Raw genomic sequence first — 26,119 nt, forward strand, 5'->3', positions numbered from 1 at the left:
ATGGTCTCTGTTACCAATGACATTCTCCAAATTTATTCACTAATGTCAGTTCATATTAGTGAGACCATACAGCATTTTTCCTTTTGTTTCTGGCTAATCTCACTCAGCATAATGTCCTTAAGGTCCATCCATGTTGTTACATACTTCATAACTTTATTCTGTCTTACAGCTGCATTATATTCCATTGTATGTATATACCACAGCTTGTTTAGCCACTCTTCTGTTGATGGACATTTGGGCTGTTTCCATCTCTTTGCAATTATAAATAATGCTGCTATAAACATTGGTGTGTAAGTGTCCGTTTGTGTCCTTGCCCTCATGTCCTCTGAGTAGATACCTGGTATTGCCAGGTCATATGGCCATTCTATACTTAGCTTCCTGAGGACCCACCAAACTGCCTTCCACAGCAGTTGTACCATTCGACATTCCCACCAACAGTGGATAAGGGTGCTTCTTTCTCCACACCCTCTCCAGCACTTATCATTTTCTGTTTTATTGATAATGGCCATTCTGGTGGGTATGAGATATCTCATTGTGGTTTTGATTTGCATTTCCCTAATAGCCAAGGAAATTGAACATCTTTTCATGTGCCTTTTGGCCATTTGTATTTCCTCTTCTGAGAAGTGTCTGTTCATGTCTTTTGCCCATTTTATAATTGGGCTGTGTGTTTTTTTGTTGTTGAGTTGAACAGTCTCTTTATATATTCTGGATACTAGACCTTTATCTGATATATCATTTCCAAATATTGTCTCTCATTGTGTAGGCTGTCTTTTTACTTTCTTGACAAAGTTCTTTGATGCACAAAAGTGTTTAATTTTGAGGAGTTCCCATTTCTTTCTTTCTTCCTTCAATGCTCGTGCTTTGGGTTAAGGTCTAGGAAACCACCTCCTATTATAAGATTTAGAAGATATTTCCTTATATTTTCTTCTAACAGTTTTATGGTCTTAGATCTAATGTTTAGGTCTTTGATCCATTTTGAGTTAATTTTTGTATAGGGTGTGAAATATGGATCCGCTTTCATTCTTTTGCATATGGATATCCAGTTCTCTAGGCACCATTTATTGAAGAGACTGTTCTGTACTAGGCGAGTTGGTCTGACTGCCTAGTCAAAGATCAGTTGTCCATAGATGAGAGGGTCTATATATGAACCCTCTATTTGATTCCATTCCTCAGTATATCTGTCTTTATGCCAGTACCATGCTGTTTTTCCCCAGTGTAGCTTCATAATACGCCTTAAAGTCAGGTAGCGTGAGACCTCCAACTTCATTTTTCTTTCTCAGGATACTTTTAGCTATTCGGGGCACCCTGCCCTTCCAGATAAATTTGGTTATTGGTTTTTCTGTTTCTGAAAAGTAAGTTTGGGGGATTTTAATTGGCATTTCATTGAATCTGTAAATCAATTTAGGTAGAATTGACATCTTAACTATATTTAGTCTTCCAAACCATGAACGCGGTATGCCCTTCCATTTGTTTAGGTCTTCTGTGATTTAACAATTTCTTGTAGTTTTCTTTGTATTGGTCTTTTGTCTCTTTAGTTAAATTTATTCCTAAATATTTAATTCTTTTGGTTACAATTGTAGATGGTATTTTTTTCTGGATTTCCCCCTCAGATTGTTCATTACTAGTGTATAGAAACACTACAGATTTTTGAGTGTTGATCTTGTAACCTGCGGCTTTGCTGTACTCATTTATTAGCCCTAGTAGTTTTGCTGTGGATTTTTCACGGTTTTTGACATATAGTATCATGTCGTCTGCAAACAGTGAGAGTTTTACTTCTTCCTTTCCAGTTGTGATGCCTTGTGTTTCTTTTTCTTGTCTAATTGCTCTGGCTAGAACTTCCAACATGATGTTGAATAACAGTGGTGATAGTGGACATCCTTGTCTTGTTCCTGATCTTAGGGGGAAGGTTTTCAGTTTTTCCCCATTGAGGATAATGTTAGCTGTGGGTTTTCATATATTCCCTTTGTCATTTTGAGGAAGTTCCCTTGTATTCCTATCCTTTGAAGTGTTTTCAACAGGAAAGGATGTTGAATTTTGTCACATGCCTTTTCTGTATCAGTCGAGATGATCATGTGGTTTTTCTGCTTTGATTTGTTGATATGGTGTATTATATTAATTGATTTTCTTATGTTGAACCATCCTTGCGTACCTAGTAAGAATCCTACTTGGTCATGGTGTATAATTCTTTTAATGTGTTGCTGGATTTGATTTGCTAGAATTTTGTTGAGGATTTTTGCATCTATAGTCATTAGAGAGATTGGGCTGTAGTTTTCTTTTTTTTTAATAGTATCTTTGCCTGGTGTTGGTATGAGGGTGATGTTGGCTTCGTAGAGTGAGTTAGGTAGCTTTCCCTCCTCTTCAACTTTTTTGAAGAATTTGAGCAGGATTGGTACTAATTCTTGAATGTCTGGTTGAATTCACATGTGAAGCCATCTGGTCCTGGACTTTTCTTTTGGGGAAGCTTCTTAATGATTGATTCAATTTCTTTACTTGTAATTGGTTTGTTGAGGTTGTCTGTTTCTTCTCGAGTCAAAGTTGGTTGTTCATGCCTTTCTAGAAAGTTGTCTGTTTCATCTACATTGTCGAGTTTATTAGCATAAAGTTATTCATAGTATCCTTTCATTACTTCCTTTATTTTAGTGGGGTCAGCGGTTATGTTTCCTCTTCCATTTCTGATTTAATTTATTTGCATCCTCTCTCTTCTTCTTTTTGTCAACCTCGCTAAGGGTCCATCGATCTTACTGATTTTCTCTTAGAACCAGCTTCTGGTTTTGTTGATTTTCTCAATTGTTTTCATGTTCCCAATTTTATTTATTTCTGCTCTAATCGTCGTTATTTCTTTCCTTTTGCTTGCTTTGGGGTTAGTTTGCTGTTCTTCCAAGTGGACAGTTAATTCCTCGATTTTTGCCCTTTCTTCTTTTTTGATGTAGGCATTTAGGGCAATAAATTTCCCATTTAGTTCTGCCTTTGCTGCATCCCATAAATTTTGATATGTTGTGTTTTCATTTTCATTTGCCTAGAGATATTTACTGATTTCTCTTGTAGTTTCTTCCTTGACCCACTGGTTGTATAAGAGTGTGTTGTTGAGCCTCCATATATTTATGAATTTTCTGGCACTCTGCCTATTATTCATTTCCAGCTTCATTCCTTTATGATCTGGGAAGGTGTTTTTTATGATTTCAATCTTTTAAAATTTGTTGAGACTTGCTTTGTGACCCAGCATATGGTCTATCCTTGAGAATGATCCATGAACACTTGAGAAAAAGGTGTATCCTGCTGTTGTGGGTTGTAATATTCTACAAATGTCTGTTAAGTCTAGCTCATTTATTGTATTATTCAAATTCTCTGTTTCTTTATTGATCCTCTGTCTAGATGTTCTGTCCATTGATGAGAGTGGGAAATTGAGGTCTCCAACTATTATGGTAGATGTGTCTATTTCTCTTTTCAGTGTTTGCCTCATGTATTTGGGAGCATTCTGTCTTGGTGCATAAATATTTATGATTGTTATGTCTTCTTGTTGAATTGTTCCTTTTTTAAATACATGGTGTCCTTCTTTGTCTCTTTTAACTGTTTTACATTTGAAGTCTAATTTGTTGGATATTAGTATAGCTGCTCCTGCTCTTTTCTGATTGTTATTTGCATGAAATATCTTTTCCCAACCTTTCACTTTCAACCTCTGTTTATCCTTGGGTCTAAGATGTGTTTCCTGTAGACAGCATATAAATGGGTCCTGTTTTTTAATCCATTCTGCCAGTCTATGTCTTTTGATTGGGGAATTTAATCCATTAACATTTAGTGTTATTACTGTGCAGGTAGTACTTTCTTCTACCATTTTGCCCTTTGGATTTTATATGTCATGTCTAATTTTTCTTCTTTTTACCTTTACTGATAATCTTCAATTCTACACTCTTCTCCACACCTCTCTCTCCTGTCTTTTCATATTTGCCTCTAGTGCTCCCTTTAGTATTTCTTGCAGAGCTGGTCTCTTGGTCACAATTCTGTCAGTGATTTTTTTTGTCTGAAAATGTTTAAATTTCTCCCTCATTTTTGAAGGACAATTTTGCTGGATATTGAATTCTTGGTTGGCAGTTTTTCTCTTTTAGTAATTTAAATATATCATCCCATTGTCTTCTTGCCTCCATGGTTTTTGCTGAAAAATCTGTGCGTAGTCTTATTGGGCTTCCCTTGTGTATGATGGATTGCTTTTCTCTTGCTGCTTTCAAGATTCTCTCTTTCTTTTTGACATCTAACATTTTGATTAGTAAGTGTTTTGGAGTACATTTATTTGGGTCTGCTTTGTTTGGGGTATGCTGTACTTCTTGGATCTGTAATTTTAAGTCTTTTCATAAAAGTTGGGAAATTTTCAGTGATAATTTCCTCCATTAGTTTTTCTCCTCCTTATCTCTTCTCTTCTCCTTTGGGACACCCACAACATATATATTCATCCGCTCCATGTTGTCATTCAATTCCCTTAGTCCCTGCTCATATTTTTCCATTCTTTTCCCTATATTTTCTTTTGCTTGTTGAATTTCAGATGTTCCATCATCTAGTTCACTGATCCTATCTTCTGCCTCTTGAAATCTGATATAATAGGTTTCCCTTGTTTTTTTTTCATCTCTTCTACTGCACATTTCATTCCCATAAGTTCTGTGATTTGTTTTTTCAAACTTTCAGTTTCTTCATTTTGTTCATTCCTTGCCTTCTTTATATCCTCCCTCAATTCATTGATTTGGTTTTTGATGAGGTTTTCCATATCTTTTTGAACATGCTGAATTAATTGTTTCAATTCCTGTATCTCATTTGAATTGTTGGTTTGTTCCTTTGACTGGGCCATATCTTCAAATTTCCTAGTGTGATTCATTATTTTTTGCTGGCGTCTAGGCATTTAATTACCTTTATTATTTTATTCTGGAGATTGTTTTCACTTCTTTTACCTAGGATTTTCTTGCTGGATGACTTTGTTGTGTATCTATTCTTTGACCACCAGCTTAGGTTTTGTTTAACAGAGCAGAATTTTTCAGTTCTTGTTTTCTTGTTTCTTGCCCTGCTGTATGGTGCCCCTACTCTCACCCTTAGGAGGGTCTTCTCATGTATTATAGACCCCTGACAGATTTTCCCAGACCAAACTGGCCTCCTGTCAGGAGGACAGAGTCACCTACATCAGTTTTCCCTGAGGGTGAGATCTAGCAGGTTGAAAGACATTCCTATGAAGTCTCTGGACTCACTGTTTTTCCTATCCTGCCCAGTATGTGACGCTTGTCTGCCTGCAGGTCCCACCAGCATAAGGTGATGTAGTACCTTTAACTTCAGCGGACTCTCCCTGCTAGGAGCGTGGTGGAGACAGAGGAGAGGTTGTAGGCTGACTTTAATCTCTTCAATTTTCCAAACCCTGGGGTCTGAATTAATTGAGGGAGGGAATCCACCTGAGCTGGGCCCCATCCTTCTCTTGGGGAAGGGACAGGTTCCAGACAAGCTCTGAAACAAGCTTGTTTCTGCCTATGCCTGGGGCAGTTGCAGCCTGGGAATCCCTGCCGCTGTATCCAAAGGCAGTCAAGCCTTTGTAGAAACACAGCCACAAATGGAAAGAGAAAAGTCCTTCTCATAGCAGGACCCCCCAAGTTTGCCAATCAAGAGCATAAGTTGGTATGTTGCTTTGTGTACCTTCAGATCCTATGTGCCCCCTCCTTTCTTTCAGGGCCCAGACCCTGTCAAGCATTATGTGCTATCTAATCCAAAAAAACCTCTGTTTTTTTTCTTTTTTCTTTTTCTGTCAGCCCAGGCGCCTCAACGCCAGGGCAAAAATCAGCAACCTCCACTTTGACTAGTTCAGCTGAGCTGGGGGCCTATTTTTAGTAGTCAGATTTGTGAATTAGTTCCACAGTTGAAGCTTAGTTGTGCTCAGCCCCTGCTGCTGGTAAACTCTCTTTCCTTTCCCCTCTGGGAAGCAGCCTGTGGGAGAGGGGCGCCGGTCACCACAACTTGGGGTACTCAACGGTTCTTGGGGGGCTTGCAACCTGTCCAACCTTTCAGATGGGGTACGCTTTGTGTCTGGTGGCCCCAGAAGTTGTTCTGTACTGTTTCTGGCTATTCAGTAGCTGTTCTGGAGGTTGAACTAAATCCCACTCCTTGCTAGGCCACCATCTTGGACTCTCTCCCTCTTCACCTTTTTGACAAAGTCTTTTGAAGTGCAGAAGCATTTGATTTTGAGGAGTTGCCATTTATCTATTTTTTCTTTTGTTGCTTGTGCTTTGGGTGTAAAATTTAGGAAGCTATCTCCTATTACTAGGTCTTGAGGATGTTTCCTCACATTTTCTTCTAGAAACTTTATTGTGCTAGATCTTATATTTAGGTGTTTGATCCACTTTGAGTTTATTTTTATGTAGGTTATAAGATAGGGGTCCTCTTTCATTCTTTTGGCTATTGATATCCAGGTCTTCCATGCATAATTATTGAAAAGACTATTTCATCCATATATGGTCAAAATCAGTTGACCATAGATATGGTGGTCTATTTCTGTACTCTTGATTTGATTCCATTGGTCAATACTTCTGTCTTTGTACCAGTGCCATGCTGTTTTGACCACTGTGGCTTTATAATAGGTTTTAAAATCAGGGGGTGTTAATCTTTCCACTTCGTTCTTGTTTTTTTAGGATGCTTTTAGCTATTTGGGGTCTCTTTCCCTTCCAGATGAATTTGGTAATTAACTTTTCCAATTCTTCAAAGTAGGTTGTTGGAATTTTGATTGGTACTGTGTTGAGGCTATGGATCAATTTGGGTAGAATTGACATCTTAACTGTATTTAGCCTTCCTATCCATGAGCAGGGAATATCTTTTCACCTATTTAGATCTCCTTTGATTTCTTTTAGCAATGTTAAGTAGTTTTCTGTGTACAAGTCCTTTATGTCCCTAGTTAAGTTCATTCCTAAGTATTTGATTCTTTTAGTTACTATTTTGAATGGAATTTTTCCCTTAACTAACTCCTCAGCTAGGTCATTGTTTGTGTATAGAAATGTTACTGATTTTTGCACATTGATTTTATATCCTGCCTCCCTGCTGAATTTGGTTATTAGCTCAAGTAACTTTGCTGTAGATTTCTCAGGATCTTCTAAGTATAGTATCATATCATCTTCAAATAATGAGGGTTTTACTTCTTCCTTTCCAATTCGGATGCCTTTTATTTGTTTGTCCTGCCTGATTGTTCTAGCTAGAACTTCTAGCATGATGTTAAATAATAGTGGTGACAGTGGGCTTCCTCATCTTGTATGTGATCTTAGGGGGAAGGCTTTCAGTCTCTCTCCATTGAGTATGATGCTATCAATTTTTCATATATTCCCTTTATCATATTGAGGTAGTTACCTTTGATTCCTATCTTCTGGAGTATTTTTATCAGAAAAGGATGCTGAATTTTGTTGAATGCTTTTTCAGCATCAATGGAGATGATCATGTGATTTTTCCCTTTTGATTTGTTAATGTGCTGTATTACATTAATTGATTTTCTTGTGTTGGACCATCCTTGCATTCCTGGTATAAACCCCACTTGGTCATGGTGTATAATTCTTTTAATGTGCTATTGAATTTGATTTGCTAGTATTTTATTGAGAACTTTTGCCTCTATGTTCTTTAGGGAGATTGACCTGTAGTTTTCTTTCTTATAGCATCTTTACCTAGTTTTGGTATTAAAATGATATTAGCTTCATAAAATGAGTTAGTTAGAGTTCCTTTTTCCCAATTTTTTTGAAAAGTGTGAGCAGAACTGGTGTTGGTTCTTTAAAGAATGTTTATTAAAATTTCTCTGTGAAGCCATCTGGCTGTGGGCTTTTCTTTGTAAGTAGATTTTTGATTTTTATTTGTGATTGGTTTGTTGAGATTTTCTATTTCTTGAGTCAGTGTAGCTTGTTTGTGTGTCTCCAGGAATTTGTCCATTTCCTCTAAGTTGTCTAGTGTGTTGGTGCATAGTTGTTCATAGTATCCTCTTATAATTTCTTTTATTTCTTCAGGGTCTGTGGTAACTCACCTCTACTCATTTCTGATTTGTTTAATTTGCATCCTCTCTCTTTTTTCTGTGTCAGTCTTGCTAATGGCCCATCAATTTTATTGATTTTCTCAAAGAACCAACTTTTGGTTTTATTGATTCTTTGTATTGTTCTTTTGTTTTCTCATTCATTTATCTCGGCTTTAATCTTTGTTATTTCTCTTCTTCTTTTTGCTTTGGGGTTAGTTTGCTGTTCTTTCTCAAGTTCCTCGAGGTGTGCTGTTAAGTCCTTGATTTTTGCTTTCTTGTTTTTTAATATATGCATTTAGGTCAATAAATTTACCTCTCAGCACAACCTTTGCTGCATCCCACAAGTTCTGGTAAGTTGTATTCTCCTTTTCATTCATCTCCAGATAGCTACTGATTTCTCTAGCAATTTCTTCTTTGACCCACTGTTGTTTAACAGTGTTATTTAATCTCCATATATTTGTGAATGTTCTTGTTCTTTGGTGATTATTTAGATCCAGCTTCATCCCATTGTAATCCGAGAAAGTGCTTTGAATAATTTCAGTGTTTTTAAATTGGTAAAGATCTGTTTTGTGCCTCAACATATGATCTATCCTGAAGAATGTTCCATGTAGCTCTTTTTTTTTCAAAGCATTTCATACAGTTATAGTTAGGCTGTGTGTGCTTTGTGTGTGTATGTGTGTCCTTGAGTATCTAATGTTATTTTTTCATTTTGTCTTTTTTCATATATACTTCTCTGTTTCTGTGTGGTCTTCTATTTGTTTATCTTTCTTAGTGACCCTATTCCATTTCACAGTCGGTATATCCTAATTCATTTACCCTTTTCTCAGTTCTTGTGCTTTTTCCTATTGTAAGAGAATCTTACCATAAACATCATTGCTTATGGCTTTGTTTTTTCTTGGAAGGAAATTCTTGAGGCAAAGGGCATCAGCTTTTTAGAATGAGATCTAATGTGAATTACCAAATTGTCTTCGAGAAGGATTGAAGCAATCATATGTCCAAAAGCATTGTAAAATTTTTGTGAAGTGTTATATGAGGTTCGTTTTACCCTGCAGCCTTGTAAATATTGGTCTGTCATTTTTTCTGACAGGTATTAAGTGCCACCTCATTATTTTAAACCCTCATTGCATTCTTCAATTACTAGTTGCTCAAATGTTTATTTTGTTTTATGTGACTTTTTTTATAGTATATGATTATTTGTCCTTTGGAGATTTGGAAGCTTTGATTATTGACATGCTATCATGTGTGGGTTTTTTTCCTATTTATTTATTTATTTTTGAATCTGCAGATCATCGTGTGTTTTTAGTGTTTAGAAGGGTTAGTTCTGCTTACTGATTTTTCTTTATGACATTCTTTGTAGCTCATAATTTTTTCTAAACAAATTTAGATTTTGAATTCTTAGAAGTGGGTCAAATGTAAATGGGAATTGTGTTGATCTATATGTATTGGCCAGGGAAGAATTTAACCTTTCTATTTGGCAGTATGGTATTTCTCAACTAATTTAATTGCTTTTCTTTATGTAAGACACTCAGGCTCAATTATGAAGCATTTTCCTCGTTTTGGTTGTTCTTGGAAGTATAGCTGCTTACAACTTCTTTTATTGATTTACTTTACTGTGGTTCATATATCAAGAGCTGACCTTCAGTTTAAAAAGCTCCCGTTGTTGATTGATTTCTATGTGTTCAGGTGAGGGGCTGAAAAAAACCGCGTGTATGCCAGCAACCCTTGCTACACTGCACACGCCTAAAGACCTGGCACACACAGGGGCACTGTGTACATACCGTGTATTTCCAATCCCTAATCTTTTCTTGGCTAATTCTAACTAGAGTATGTCTTAGTCCTAAATGAGTATCTGATTCGTAAGGTCAGAATGTTTGACCAGTATTACAGAGGGAACTTTGTGAAATACCCACAGTTGCAGAAGCCAGAGAGTATTCCACTGCCGTTTTACTGCCTTACCTCATTTACTCTCACATCGTGGTATATAGCTCTTACTTCCTATACAGGAAGCTCATTTCCCTTTTTTCCTTTTTCCTTTCCCAGTTGTTTTTACCCCATGGTCTTCTAGATTTGAGTGCTGGTCTGCCACTTGTTAACTATGTGGACCCACTCTGATTGGTACCTCCATGAACCTCACTTTTTTTCTTCTTCTTTTTTTTTTTAACATGGGCAGGCACTGGGCACTGAACCCAGGTCTCCCCAGGTAAGAACTCTGCCACAGAGCCACTGTTGCCTGCCCCGTGAGCCTCACTTTTATCTTCAGTAAAATGAGAATAATAACATCTACCAAATAAATCTATGGAGAGTATAAATGAGTAACTGAAAGTGAATCTGCTAACAGCAATATGGGGTCCTGGATTGGATCCTGGAACAGAAAAAGGACATTAGTGGAAAAGCTGGTGAAATCTAAATATAGCCTGAAGTTTAGTTAATACTAATATATTCAAGTTAATTTTTTATGTGCCCATGTTATGTAAGATGATAACATTATGGAAAACTGCGTGAAGGGCATACCATCTTGGTACCGTCTTTGCTACTTTTCTATAATTCTAAAATTATTTCAAAATAAAATATTCTTTTTAAAAAAAGAGAACATGTTTTGCAAATGTATTACACAAATGTGAGGTGTTATATAAATGTTAGCTACTTATTTTAAATATCTTTCTTTAGCCAGATTATTAAGTTTTACTTAATGGGTATTTATTGTACAAATATGTATTTTGTACAATAGCCATTTTGCTAAGCAAGAAAGATGACCTTAAAGAATCATAAGCTAAGACCCCTGCCCTAGAATCTGTTTCAGAGAAAGAGGTTGAAAAGGCAGTTCAGCTCAGTGCTGAGAACAGCAGATGGCATGAGGAAATGTGTTTGAATATTAGAGACCACAGGTGCTGTGGGTTTGGCCAAGGGAGATAATCCCTCTGGGTTTAAGTGATGGGGAAAGATACCCAGGGAGGAGAGCTGATGTGAGCAAGGAGAGGGAGGCTAGAGCATAGGTGATAGAGAGTGGAAGTAGTGAAAAATAAGGAAATAAGGGGAGATAAGTTAGATACATCAAATGATGAAGATTATTTGAGAACATAAGCTATATTTAATAGATCTAAAAGGTAAAATATAGCAACTCTATAAGGTATGATGAAATTGCAATTTCCTTCTTTGATGATCACATTTTTCTCTCCTCCTGAAGCCACATGATGACTTGCATTTGGAGCTCTGTCACTGATTTACCAGGGTGACCTTGGGGCAGTATTTTAATTTGAGCTTTAGTTTCTTATTATAAGCCGTGATAGGGTAGATTTACCTCTGAGGTTCATTCAAGCTCTCATGTTCTAAGATCTACACAGACATGCAGTCCCTGAGAGCAGTAGCATGGGCACTGTGCTGGTTTGAAAGGAAGTATGCCCCCTAAGAAAAGCCATGTTTTAATATAAATCGCATTTCATAAAGGTAGAATAATCCCTGTTCAATACTGTATATTTGAAACTGTAATGAGATCATCTCCCTGGTTGATGTGATTTAGTTAAGAATGGTTGTTAAACTGGATTAGGGGATGACATGTCTCCACCCATTTGAGTGGGTCTTGATTAGTTTCTGAAGTCCTATAAAAGAGGAGAATGAGAGATTCGGAGAGAGCAGAGAATGCTGCAGTACCATGAAGCAGAGAGTCCACCAGCCAGCAACCTTTGGAGATGAAGAAGGAAAATGCCTCCCGTGGAGCTTCATGAAACAGGAAACCAGGAGACAAAGCTAGCAAATGACAGTGTATTCACCATGTGCCCTTCCAGCTGAGAGAGAAGCCCTGACTGTGTTTGCCATGTGCCGTCTCACTTGAGAGAGAGACTCTGAACTTCATTGGCCTTCTTGAACCAAGGTATCTTTCCCTGGATGCCTTTGATTGGACATTTCTATAGACTTGTTTTAATTGGGACATTTTCTCGGCCTTAGATCTGTAAACTAGCAACTCATTAAATTCCCCTTTTTAAAAGCCATTCCGTTTCTGGTATATTGCATTCTAGCAGCTAGCAAACTAGAACAGGCACACACTGTGATATCCAGCTTTCATGTTCCTCTATTTCCAAACTGAACTCAAGGTGCAACACTAAATTCTTAAACAGATGAGCTACTCTGTTGACTCAAAGGCTCTGAGATAGTCCTAGGGACAGATATGAGCCTGGAGGGAATACTTCTAACTTAACGTAGTGTTGATTGGAAGGTCTTCTCCATTGGCATACCTAGTCAACAATGTGATGGCTATTTCTTAATAGATAGAGAAAGTCTTTTTCCTGTTCCAGTCCTCCAGTCTCTATTCCCCTCCTGCAGAGGCAGCTACTTTCCAGTTTCTTGGGATTCTTCCAAAGATATTCTTTGAAAATGCAAATATATGCATATATATTGTTTGAAAACACACACATGCACACACACACACAAATAGTAGCATAATAATAACATATGCTGTTCTGTACTTTCCCACTTAATTGTTATCTTAAACATCTTTCCATAGAACTTGAAGCCAGCGAGAAGAGCTCTCTACCCTGTGCCTACTCTCAACCAACCCTAGCCAAAGATAAGACAATTCTAATATCAATGAGAATAATAACTACAATGGATGGAAATATTTTAACTCAGTCTAAATCCAAGAGCTTATAATGTTTTTTTGTTTGTTTGTTTGTTTGTTTTGGCATGAGCAGGCTCCGCAATCATAATGGGTTTTAAATAAAACAAAACACAATTTTATTGTCCATTTTTGGAGGATACAAGGAAGTCAACTTATTATTCTGAAAACGGGTAAATAAAAGGAAAGAATCAACCATTTCTTTTCCTGCCTTTCTTTTACAAATTGAGCCTCAAGGTCAGCAAATAGTTGATGACAGAAAGTTTCCTTTTATAAAAATATTCCAGCTTATAAATGAAGAAGGCATGACAGAATTAGAATATTACTGTTTTGCAACCCCCAATGGATTTAGGTAATAATAATCAATGATGACGATTAACATAGCAAGAGAGACCACCAGACATGATATGCCTCCTGTTGGAAATATGCAATTCCATCTATGCCACAAAAACTGAATATATACAAAAGTAATTATAATGAACCCATTACCCAGTTTCAACTATTATTGACTCATGGGCATTTTTCTTTCATTTACTGGTCTACCCACCTCTCTTTCCCTCCTTTTCCCCCTCCCTCATTATTGCATTAAATTTTTGTTATTGCCAAACTGCTGTCCATAGAGGTTCTAGCCATTTCTACTCCCACCATACATGTAGGGCCTGTGTTTCTTACATTTTTTTCCAGTGTGTGATTAAATATTTTTATCCTTGCCAATTTGATAAGCTAAAAAATAGCATTTCATTATAGCCTTAAATTGCATTTTGTGTGTTATAATTGAAATTGAGCATCTTTTCATATGCTTGAGAATAATTTGTATTTCCTTTACCCTGAAACGCCTGTTTATATTTTTAGTCTCACTAATTTCTTTTCATATCAAAGAAATTAGACTTTGGTCTCTAAAATGAGTTGGTAATAATTTTTCTTGGTATTTGTTTTTCTTTCAACTCTGTTTTATGATGTGTTTTGCCATCTAGAAATTTTTCATTTTAATGTAGTGGAATTCATCAATCTTTTATGACTGGTAGGTTTTTGGGTGATACTTCAGAAGGTCTTCTCTGCTTTGAGATTATAAAAATATTCTCCATGTTTTTGTTGGTTCCTCTGCAGTTTCATTTTTTATGCCCGCATCTATGATCCATCTGGAATTTATTTTGATGTTAAGAGTGAGGTAGAAATACAACTTAATTTTTTATTCCATCATACTACCCAATTATCCTAGCACTGTTTATTGACTTATCTTCCCTGCAGTCATTTAAAATGTCTCCTTTGGCATATTCTGAATTCCTATGTGTGTTTAATTCTATTTCTGAACTTTCTTGTTAATTTAATTGGTTTGCCTATTCATACCACATTGTTTTAATTTTTATAGCTTTATAGTATGTTTTAATGCTTTAGAGAACTAGCTTCCCCATCTCCCCCAATCCCCCCTTGCCCTTCACCCTGCAAACATACACTCTACATTAGAATTTTCTTGGCTATTCTTGTCCATTTATTTTTTCCTTACAAATTTTAGTATGAATTTTTCTAGCTCTCATTAAAAAATGTATATGTATTTACATATATAACACAAAGATTGCCATTTTAACCATTTTTAAGTGTACTTTCAGTGGTACTAATTACATTTATGACATTGTGTTAACATCCATGATGGTATTTTTAAAAATTGGGATTGAGTTAAATTTATAGATCTGCAGAAGAAGAATCGACATCTGTTATTGTCTTACTGACTTGAGTGAGATAGAATATAACTTTAAGTATAAAATCTTGCATTTATGTTGGGGCACTCAGTTGCACAGTATTTAAACCATTTATTAAACAAATGATCTAGTCCATGTGCTTGACACCTTGGGGAGAAAGCAAATGAGTAAATTGTAGGCAGTCGCTGGCCTCAGTCTCCTACCATTTGATAAGATCAAGCTCAGCCTCATACTGTGCAAAAATACTTCATTTTTAGCTAAACATGTCTCGTATTATCCACCAGTGACACGTCATTAATCATGAGGCGCTTTAGAGAATGTGCAAAACAGGAGAAGTGGAGCCTCGTGAGTGGTCCAGGCTCTGGAGACAGGCAGCCAGGTGTGAATTAGCTGCTTTGTGACCTTGCAAGCTAGTTAACCTCCCTGAGCCTCAGTTTCCTTACCTGTAAAATGGAAGATACTAACTGCACCTAACCCATGGGGTTGCTTGTGAAGCTTAAATGAGATCATTGATGTGAAGTGTTTAGCCCCTGGCTTGGCACATGCTGGGTATTCTACAGGTGTCAACTAATGTCATTGACGTCAGTAATCTGACTATGCTGGTGTCTGAGTTATGTTCATATAAAGGAAAGGTAGAAGAAGTTTGTCCTCCAGCAGAGAACAGCCAAATAGTCCTAGAAACAGGGCCATTCAGGAAATGTGGAAGAAATAGGATGCCTTTTTACAGGAAAGGAGAAAGTCAGTGAGAAACAGGGTAGCCGGACACTTACTTTGTATTGCTTTGGGGTAGGGCTGGGGGACTAAAGCCAGCTAGTGGGATTCGGTACAATGTAAGAAAAAACTCTTGACAGTTATGTCTGTTTAACAATGGAATGGCTCTCTAGTGAGCTCCCTGTCATAGGGAATGTTCCCACAAAAGCTAGATAGCCATTTATCAGGGGAACCACAAAATGATTTCTGAATTAGAAAGATGAGGCTGAATGACAACCAAGGTCTTTTCCTAGAAAATTCTAGTACAAATGTATACTTATGCAGTCACCTATGTAAAAAATTCTCCGAGTGTGGCTTATTCGTTTTCAAAGAATTATAATTCTTGACACTTTTTTGATTTAGAGACTATTGCAATAACTTGGAGTCCTCATGAACATAAGTGGTCATCAAAGGAATGGAGAAATAAGGAGACTGGGAATAACTGATTTCATCTCTGTCTCTTTGCCTTTTGTTTGACCCTACATACTTGTTCTTGGCCTTGCTTCATCTAGCACCAACACACTGCTCTGTTATCCTCCTCTTCCTGTATGGTTTTACATTTATTGGAGTGTATGGTTTTACATTTATTGAAATAAATGTAAAACCATAGCATGTTAAAAAAAACCAATAAAGTTAAATAAAAGAGATAGCATTTATATATTTATTTCAGACTTATCCCTTGATCTCCTTTGGGCAGGCAGTACCGAACTTACTTTAATTTCCAAAGTTATGTCTCTTTTGTAAAACTTTTTTCTGTCGCCTGAAACGCATATAGTAACATTATCGGTGCTGTGTTGGCACATTCCATGAGCAACCTAGTAAATGTGAACAGAATCCTTAGTCAATCTTTAAAATATGATTTCTGCATTTCAGTGAATGATGAGCCTGCTGCAGCCACTGACCCTGAAGAACCCTCTGTTGTTGGTGTGACGTCCCCACCCACTGCAGTGACCAGTGTGACCCCAAATCCCAGCACAGCCTCTCTCCCTGCTCTGGCCACACCAGCTGAGGGAGAGGAACCCGGTCCCTCAGGCGCTCAGCAGCTCCCAGCAGCTGCCCAGGCTCCTGATGCTCTGCCTGCTGGGTGAGTGGATCTTCTCCCCCGACTCCCCCAAACACTGAGGCTCCTTCACCAGGGCAGAAACAACATAGTTATTTATTGCCAAGTGGCAGCTTGTCTCTGGGGAGAAGGGAGGCTGCCATGCATAGGAGTGAAAGAGGTGTGGAAGGATTGCCTGCTCTACATAAATCTCAAAAGGAATCTAAATCATCCGGAGCAGAATCAATGCTACCTTATTCCATAGCTTGAAACGAGCAGTTTGATCAAAGAGTGTGGCTTTTGTGGAACAAGGAGCTCATTTTGCCATCCTTAATTGTTTGAGGGTGTTGGCCTAGATTCTACCCAGAAAAACAGCTTTCCTCTGTTGAGTTTTTCCTTATCTGCCTATGGAGGATTTGCCTTTTAGGCCCTGGATGTTCCTGTATCTTGTCTGTCTCCCCTTAGCTGGGGCTAATGTTAACAAGGGCTACTAGTTTTTTTTGCTATTCATTAGTTCAGAATTAAATCCAACGGTAAAGACATTGAGTGATAAGAGGATTGGCCCCTGTGAACCGAAGGAAGTTCCAGTTTGGCCATATAGTGACTGGAGATTAAGAGCATGGATTTGGGGAACAAATAGATCGAGTTTGAATCCCTGCCCCGCCCTCTGAGACTTGGCTGAGTGGCTTGGAGACTCTGACCCTATGTCCTCATCTGTAAAATGGAAAGAGTAATCAATCATACACATCTTCCCAGGAAATGAAGAGACTCAGATAGGATGGCAAATACGAAGCGCTCACGGGATGGTAAATGGAATTTTTGAAGTGGTTGGTTAAAGAACACAAAGGAGGGGTTGGATCACTTCTAAATTGGGCAACGAAGTTTCATCTCAACAACTACCGATCATAGTCAGTTCCATTGTGTCCTGTTGTCCATCCTGGTTGTCGCTTCAGGACCGAGGAAATCAGTGTCCATGTTGCTGCAGTCACCCCTGGGTCCGTGTTTTCTTGGTAATGTGGGGAGGCTGTTTGGAGCCCTTGTAAAGGGAGGGATGGATGGTCTCTTGCCTGGTATATAATGTGCTGTATTGTTCTTAAGCCACTTTAGAAAACTCAATTTTTAATATGCACAAAAATCCTAAATCTGAAGGAATATATGATTATATGATTTTTACAGCATACATCTTGGATCTCTAACACTTGGCATGTTGCCTAACTCAGACCTCTTAAAGTATATTGAGCAAATGAAAAGTATTGCAAATAACTCTTAACACCGCAAAACCTGGGGAGAATTGGGGATATTGAGAGGCAACTCTGAATAGCTTTTCTGTGAAGTTTTCGATTTTGTGAAAAATGCATAACTGATTGCTTGTGTCCAGCTATCCCCTACAGGGATTTCTTTGCTCTTTTGTATGTGGTAAGGAATACTCGAAAGACCTTAGTTTGGTTTTTAACTTCAAATTTGTATGCTATAATTTGGGGGAACAGAGCAGAATCATTTTGGCAGAATTGAGAGAAAATGGCTGCCCATGTCCCCTGTGAGCTGTTTTCTTTCTGCTGAACAAATGCCTGGAAGGCCGGCCTCGCTCCTGTGTCAGTCACAGGCAATTAGGGCTAATGGCTCAACATGTCTTTATGTAGGGCGTGTGTGAGAGTTACTGTTCTCCAGGATTGGGCGCTTCCTGTTTCCAGGCAGCTGGAAAACTCCAAGCTCTGAAAAATCTCTTTATTCTAAGTCTGGCGGATCGAGTAACCCAGGGAAGCCGATTCCCCCTCCCTCATCCTGCCAGAGGCCGAAACTCTTTTCAGAGGTAGTTTGAACAGCATCTTTTCCCTGGAGCATTTAGGACGTGAGGAGGCCTGTGTGCAGATCTGCGAGACTTCATCCCACTTTAACAAGAATGACTGTCCAGAGAAGGGTGATGGAGCTCCAGTTTTCTGGCCCAGGCGGGCTTCCAGGGGCCCATCCCTAAGAGGACTTGGACAGTCTGGTACTTCGCGGGCCATCTCGGGGCCTGGAGGTAGTCAGCCACCCGCCTGGAGATTGCTGTGAGCACTGCTGGGTGTGTGGTAGTGAGGACGCAGGGCTTTCTTTCAATTTGCTGTCCTGTGATGGCGACCCGGAAGGTGTGTGTTTTGAATAGATATTCTTCCAATTCATAGGCCTCGTGTACCCACCCCAGCTTATTGACAGTTTCAAGAGATCCAGACGAGAGCTCTTACTATTTTATTCTTGGTGTCTTAACTTCAGGAATCAAAGGACCAATGAGAGAGTGAAATCTGTTATCCTGACCCAAATGCCAAGAGAGTCATTTTCTCTTGTGGCAGAGGGAGTGTGCCATCATAAAGGAAGTGCATTTTCTCCTTGTTGAATTTACAGAATACCTGTGGCTTCTGTGAGGATATATAAATATAGCTTCTATTTAATTGGACATCTATTAGTATCTAAGCAATATGCTTCTTTCATTAAACAAAATATTTACTAGCATTTACGACATGTCAGGCCCAGGGCTGGGCATTCAAAAGCAGTGCTGAACAGTAAGCAGCCCTTGTGCTCAGACTGCTTTTGGAATGCCTGCTCTGGTCCCTCTGAATTTTCCTTCAGGGTAAATTTGCCCCTTTCCTGGTTTCTACTGGGATCTGATGCCAACTCCTATCTCTGTGTCTTGAGCTCATTCCTTTCCTGACCTACTGCCCACTGCCTGGACAGCTCCATGTGGATTTCTCAATCCAATGTTTTAAACCCAACCTATCTAAAATGGAATTCATCATCCCACCCATCTCACCCTGAAAATGGTGCCACTGCCCACCCGGACAACTGCCATGCCAACCATCTTTCCTGTTTCCTGACATCCATCCAGTCATCAAGCTCTGTCTCTGGCCTTCCAGATCAGGTTATCCCAGCTCTTCATTTTTATCTTTTCAGCATTTATCACAGGTGTAATTCAAACAGTGATTCACTGAGTTGCTGTCGTCCTCATGATACTCTAGGTGCCGTGTGGGCAGGGATCATGCCCTTCTTGTTTGCCTTGCAGGGTGCCTGGCATCCAGTGGGACCCCAGGGAACTGTTGCTAAGTGAAAGAATGAGTCTATCTCCTAAAAAAACCCTCTAAAATCTGATCTCTTTCCTATATATCTTCGCCACATTCCAGATCAAATTACCATTCTCTGTAACTGTTCTTGCCCTTTTCCAATCTGTGTTAACCTTTCGGGATTAAAATCTGAGCATTCCATTCCACCACTTAAAATGCTGCAGTGGCTTCCTATTGCCTTTAAGGGTAACGTCCCAAATTCCCAAATCCTTAACAAGTCCTTAAAAGCCCTACATAATGTGACCCTACCTATTCCTCCCAGGGAATCTACTCTCCTTCTCTCTCTAAGCACTAGGCATAATAACTTATGTTGCTTCGAAAAATACACCACACTCTCTCTGGATTTAGGACCCTCCCCTGTGCTAGTCATTCTTCTGAAACCATTGCCATTTGTCCATTAATTCCTGAACGTTGTCCAGTCTCAGCTTAATCAGTAATTCTTCTGGGAATCAATCCTCCCTTGATCCCTGGTAGACAAAGTTAAACTGTCCTGTGTCCTTCTATTGTAACTCTCCTCTCACTTGTTTCATGTCTGCCTGCCCTGCTGGGTTGTAAACTTCAAAATGCTAGAGAACCTGGCACAAAGTAGGTCCTCAGGTAATATTTGGAATGAATGAATGAATATATTTAGGTGCCATATATATATATTTTTTTTTTCTTCCCCTCCACTTAGATGAATGTTTTCTGCTTCTTTAATGCCTCAAAAAGAGCAACTATGAGAGAAATATTGTATTTTCTTCCCAAGGGCAAATAAGTTGAGCCTAACATCGTCAGTCAGTGGACTCACTGTCTTTGGGTTCAAATCCTCAGCTCTCAAAGGCCCTGGAGGCTCCTTCTTGTTCACTTGGGTTCCTTGTGCACAGGGAAATGCTGTAGAAAGCAGGGAAAGACTTCTCCTCTTTGAGAAGGTGCGTCTGAGCCAAGCTAGATGCAGCTCTGCGTCTTTCCAACTTTATCTTCTCAATTCCTTCAGTCTCCTTTACTGGGGATTCCAAGGGTTTGTTTTCCACATTGCCTTTCTGAAATTTCCAGGCAATGGGACTCGCCCCATAAAGCATGTTTTAAGGGTTGAAGGCTCCCAAAAGCCAGATTGCGTATGTGCAAATATTACACACCCTTCTTTCCCTTTCTCTCAACCCTCCTGCTTTCCATAGCTTTTAATTCAGTCAGCATAAAAAAAGCCAACCAGAAGGACAGGGAGTTTTCAGGTTGCAAATGTCCATCAAAGGTAGGGTTCCCGGAAGGCCTCGGGGGTAAGATAGTGAGTGGTCCAGGCAGCGGGCAGTGAGGACACTTTGGTCAGCTGTTCCCACATCTGGTTTTCATCATCCCTGAGCCCATTTTGGGGACTAAGTCCTCATTAACAGACTATGTATACATGGCTTAGATAAACTCCAAGAGCGCCCCAGCCTCTGTAGCTCCCTCAGTCCCTCACACAGAGGCACATTATTTTACCCTGGCAACAGGCGCGCAGCTGCGGTTTCTTACAGAAGGGAGGGTGTTCTGTGGGACTGCCAGCTTACCTCAGCACTGCCGTTCACACCCTCCTCTGTCTCCCTCAGCCATTGATGGCCACGTCCATTTCCTGCCTCACAGCAGAATTGCTTGCGGAGGGGTGTTTTCTAGAGCTTTCGCATTTGCCGTCTCCCCCTACCCCCCCTGCCCAGTTACGGAGATGTAGAGGTACTCTCTCTAGATGGCCCTTGAGACCCCCTCCAGGATGACATCCCTGTAGGAGTTCTTTGATGTTTTGTTTGCAGAGACACTTTAATAGGTGATGGAACTTGGAACCTTTCTGCTAAATTATAAACCAGCTACTGCCATTTACTTTCATTCCAAACTCAATTTCGGCACTAGCCAAAGATTCTTACCCAATGATTTTAAAACAGTGCTTCTCAAACTGCGTGTGAAAAACCAGCTTCCCCTGCTCATTTTAACCATATTAAAATATATATACTGGCAACATATATACAACACCTCTTTCATTTTTAACCTCTTTCATGGGTATAATTCAGCAATATTGATTACTGATTATTTGTTTTAATTTATTTGTTTACATTCGATCTGCTGCAAATCTGTGCTTTTGTTCTATGCTGTTTCAGTGAGATGAATCTGCTGACCACATATTTGGCTGTGGTGGTAACGTCATTGTTAAAAACGTTTCTAAATACTTAGACATTTCTGTACTTTTCTGGTCGTTTGGGTCACGGACCATGCTTTGAGCAGCACTGGATTAAAGGATTATACTGGGAGAATCTGCCTCCCCAACCCCAGCCCCAACTTGATTTTTTGCTGAATAAGATTTAGTTCTTTACTCTGCAAAGATTATTGCAATGCATCGGTAATACTGAATAGTTCTATTTCCCCCTTCTCCTCATCTCAAAAGGTAAACCTATTTCCAGGGATTCCACTGTTGTCAGAGGGTGGGCCAGGAGACATTCCTGCCACACCCTGTACTTAGGTATTCATACATGATTATTCATTTTCATTTTTTACTCTATTTCTTTTTTTTTAGTCAGCAAACATTTATTTGGTCCCCACTGTGTGCCAGGCATTACCTTAGGCATTGCTTCAGTGAAACAAACAAAAACAAAAGACAAGCAAACTTGGACCCTGCCTGTGTGGAGGCTTTTTTTTTTTTTAATTTAATTTATTTTGCTTTATCAAACCAAAACAACATACAGACATGAACATTCTTAACATACAAACATTCCATGTATGGTGTACAGTCAGTGGTTCACAATATCATCACATTTACTATACTTCTTGAGAACTCCTCAAAAGCAGGGCTTATTGTGTCCAGCTTTGTACCTCCAGCACCTAACCCAGTACTTGGTTCCTAGGGAGATGGAGTGAGAAGTTCTTGTTGAGTGAGTGGATAAATAATTGCACAGTATCAATAGTCCTTAGAAATTAAAATCCTTCTTTTTTGATCTTATAAATGCCCACTGATGAGAATTAGGGAAAAAAATAGGTATAAGAAGAAGAAGGATGACAACAAAGAAAAGTGTCCAGATTTAATCATTGGTGTTTTTTAATGCACTTTATATATATTTTCCTGACCATCAATAAGACTTAATATGTGCAGGGAAATACTAAGCATTGTACATAGATTTCTCATGCAGTCTTTTTTTTTTAATTAAAATTTTTTTTCTTATTTTATTTGTTTGTAGCAATCTTCACAGTCCTTCTGTGAGAGAACTACGTTCATCCTCATTTTGCAAACCTTAAGAAGTTTGCCCAAGACCACATATGTAGACATACATAAATGCACATCTACCAAAAATTGATTATGTTGTAGTATGTGCCTTAAAAATTATTTATAAAATATTTCAAGCATGCAGATAGTAGCGGAGAAAAATATAAGGAATACCTGTGGGCTCACCACCAACCTTTATCACCGTGCTGCTTTTGCTATAGACCTCCCCACCCTTTTTTAACTTCTTGAAGAATGAGACAATATAGTGCAATTGATGTATATGCTTGTTTCTCTTAGAACTAGAATTTTTGAGTTGCAGAAGATGAAGATTCAGTTTTAGCAGATATACTCAAATTGTTTTCTTGACTCTGCTCACCGGTTACGCTTCCACCAGCATATGTGTAGGCCTTCTGGCTGAAACTTACTATTGTAGGACTTTTTCATTTTGACTAGTCTTCTGGGTGTGAATGGTATCTCTTTGTGGTTTTAATCCAAATTTTCTTGATCGGCCTTGAAATTGAACCTCTTTTTATTTTGTTTCTTTGGTTTCCTTTTCTGTGAATTGCCTGTTCCCACACATTTTTGTCCATTTTTCTATTTGACTGTTTTTTTCTCTTAAATCTACAAGATCCCTTAAGATATGTTGGATGCTAATCATTTCTCAGCTATGTACCTTGCAAATATTTTCTCCCAGTCTGTGGCTTGTCTTTTTACTTTTTTTTTTTTTTTCAATAAAAGTGCATTTTATTGTGCAGGAGTTTGAAATTTAAAAATAGCCAAATTTGTTAATCTTTTCCATGTGCCTTTTGTATTTTGTTTCGAATCCTTTCTTATTTTGAGTTATAAAAATTTTACACATATATACATATTCCATGTTATATTAATTCTAATATTCATGTTATTTCACATTTTAATATCTCTAAAATCAAGATGTAACTTACAAGCTTTGGAGTATCATTTTGACAGTGTTTCATTTTGTTTTTCTTAGTGGTATATTAAATAATCTTACAATCAATAGCATTTTATGGTAAATGAAAAACAGCAAATTTATATAATTTTAAACAAAATTTTGATTACCTTATTCGTATTACTTTTCAGTTTGCTTTTTCCACTCAGGGCATTTTAACATCTGAACAAGTCAAATATTCATCTATAATTTGACTTGTAATGACCCATTATGGAAGTATCATAATTTATGTTACTAATCCTCCATTTGGGGGCATTTAGGCTGTTTGCAGTTTTTCTCCTTAAGCCACGCCGTGGCAGAAAAACTTTTAGCTAAATCACTGACACATAATTATTTCCTTAGGCTTTATCCTAGAAGTAGATTGGCTGAGTTAACAAGTAATCACATAGCAAAAGCTTTTGACCAAGTTGCCAAATAGCCCTCTGGAAAGAGTGTCCCCATTTCTGTCCCCACCAGTGTTTTTGAGGGTGGTCGTTTCCCTTCATTGCCAACCTTACATCTGCAAAAATGCTGAGAATTTTTTATAGACACCATCTCCTAGAACAGTCTTGCCTCCTTGTGAAAGCATATGTTTCAGTGTTGCCAACTTCCAGTGAAGAGCTTTGGGGACTTTTCCAAGGCAAAAGAAAATGGAAGGGTTGAAGAAGAGGGAGAAGAAAAACAGACCTCATTCAGAGGCCTTGATAGCTGCCACTGTGCCCTCCTGTGCTTAAATGGCATAAAGTGCTGGTTGTTGATTTTTTTAAAAGGAAATTAGTGTGCTAGATTTTAAAAGTAGTTCAATATTTCAAGAAAGGTTCTTGGGGAAGGACTGAGTTTGAATACATTTTCTATCCAGTTTACAAAGGACCTACTGAAGCAATGAAATAGTGAGCAGGAGATGTGTTCCACTGCACACAGATTTCTGGCTCATAAAACAGACTGTGAACATCCCTACAGAGGAAATAAAATCATGTAGTACACCCAGGAAGTGGCTAAAGCTTGGGGGAAGGGTAAGATTTGGTTCAGAGTCATTTCTTTTCAGGAACATAAAATAAGAACACGTGAATTTCAGGTATGTTTTGCCTATGAGGAATTGAACTTCCTCATAGGCAGCTTTAAAAATACTTGAAAGATTTATTCGTTTAATATATTCTTCTGAAGTTTAGTTTTTTCCTAAGTAATCAACAAAGAATATTTTCTTTAGTGTTCAGAAGAGTTATGGTGTGACTTTGCTCTCTCGTGGAGAGAGCATATTTTGATTGAACATCAACTTTACTAATGCCCATGTTAATTAATTACTTAAATTAATAAATTAATAGATAACAAGCTAATAATGCTTTTACTAAAGTACAATTTTTAGCATTTTTTTTTTTTTTTTTTTTTTTTTTTAAAGGAAAGACAGAGAGAAGGAAGGAAGGATAGAAGGAAGGAAGGAAGGAAGAAAGGGAAACATCTTTAAACATTTTCTTGTTTTATTGTATTCTGTTTCTCCGTTTTTGTTACATGGGCTGGGGCCGGGAATCGAACCGAGGTCCTCCGGCATAGCAGGCAAGCACTTTGCCCGCTGAGCCACCGCGGCCCGCCCCAATTTTTAGCATTTTAATGTGTCATTTTGTAAGTGCAATTTAAAGAGAACTGCTTCCATTGAACCCACCTCCCCTTGTCCATCTATAATCCTGTTCCAACTTAGTCCTACTCTTGGTAGAACTGTGATTCTGTCCAAACATAGGGGAATCTGACCAAGAATTGTGTTCATCAGGATGGCTGAATACATCCTATAATGGCAGATAACTGAGCATTAATTTCCTAAAGCCCTTTAAGGAAACTTTCTACAAGCAAAATTGGTTCAGGTGACCAGACAATTTCCTTCTCATGTATCATAGTAGAAAAATGATTGATGTCGTCTTAATAATGGGATTGAGGTTTTTAGCCTTTAACCTTTTAATGATGGTGGAGGCAGGGGTATTGGGGCATGGGAGTAGAGGGCATACAGCTAAACAAATGGAGGTCAAAATCCATAGGAGCAAAGATCATTTAGGTAAAGAAAAGTACCTAACGTTAATTGAAATTGGAGACTACTTTTTAAGTACTTTCAAGTATAAAGGTACTGTGTGCAGTCCGTGGACCAAGAGAATGTTACTCGTTGAAGGGCAAGGAGCAATGTGTTAGGTAGGGACCTGAAACAAGCTTGATGCTTTGAACGCTGTTTCTAAGAGCATCAAAGAAAGCTATTCAGAGGGAGAGGATATGACCCATGTGACCAAGATGCAGTACTGAGAACCATCAGTAGTTTGATAGAAAAGCCTTTTAATCTCAGTGTGAAGAAGGTGGTTATAAGGGGCTGAAGCCTAACCTTTGACAGAGATGTGCTGATGAAGACAGTCAGTGTCAGTGTCATTTCTTGTCATGGAGAGACCAAACCAAGATAGTCAAAAAGCCTGATCTATGTAGGTCAGCAGTTTCCAAGCAGAAAGGAGAATCGGGAGCTTGTTTGATTGACGATAGAATTGACCAACTGTGTTGGCATTAATGTAGGAAAGACATTGTGTGAATTATGAATAGCCATGCGGGTAATGGAGAAGTTGAGAGTTCTCTAAGAAAACAAGTGAGGCCAGGTCAAGGATCAGGGAGGATCCAGATGGACATTTAATCTGAGCAGGAGTCCAATTTTAAAAGGAAAAAATGCAGATATAAAAAAAAGGAGATAGAAGAAAGGTCTTATTTCTCTGGTAACTATTTTTCTAGCTAAGCCAATTGAGAGGGTTCATAGAAGGACATTAAC

General features: G+C 38.5%; 1 protein-coding gene across 7 annotated transcripts in view; it reads left to right on the forward strand.

Annotated features, from left to right (window-relative positions):
• WWP2 (WW domain containing E3 ubiquitin protein ligase 2) overlaps positions 1-26,119 on the forward strand; it is a 150,361-nt gene that overhangs the window by 93,004 nt on the left and 31,238 nt on the right. For all 7 annotated transcript variants that reach the window (XM_077132883.1, XM_077132877.1, XM_077132879.1 and 4 more), the window contains one exon: positions 15,932-16,142. In XM_077132883.1, the coding sequence (XP_076988998.1) occupies positions 15,932-16,142 (211 nt within the window). The remainder of the gene's footprint in view (positions 1-15,931; positions 16,143-26,119) is intronic.

Source organism: Tamandua tetradactyla, chromosome 16, assembly GCF_023851605.1.
Source record: "Tamandua tetradactyla isolate mTamTet1 chromosome 16, mTamTet1.pri, whole genome shotgun sequence".
In the NCBI taxonomy this organism is placed as follows: Eukaryota; Metazoa; Chordata; class Mammalia; order Pilosa; family Myrmecophagidae; genus Tamandua; species Tamandua tetradactyla.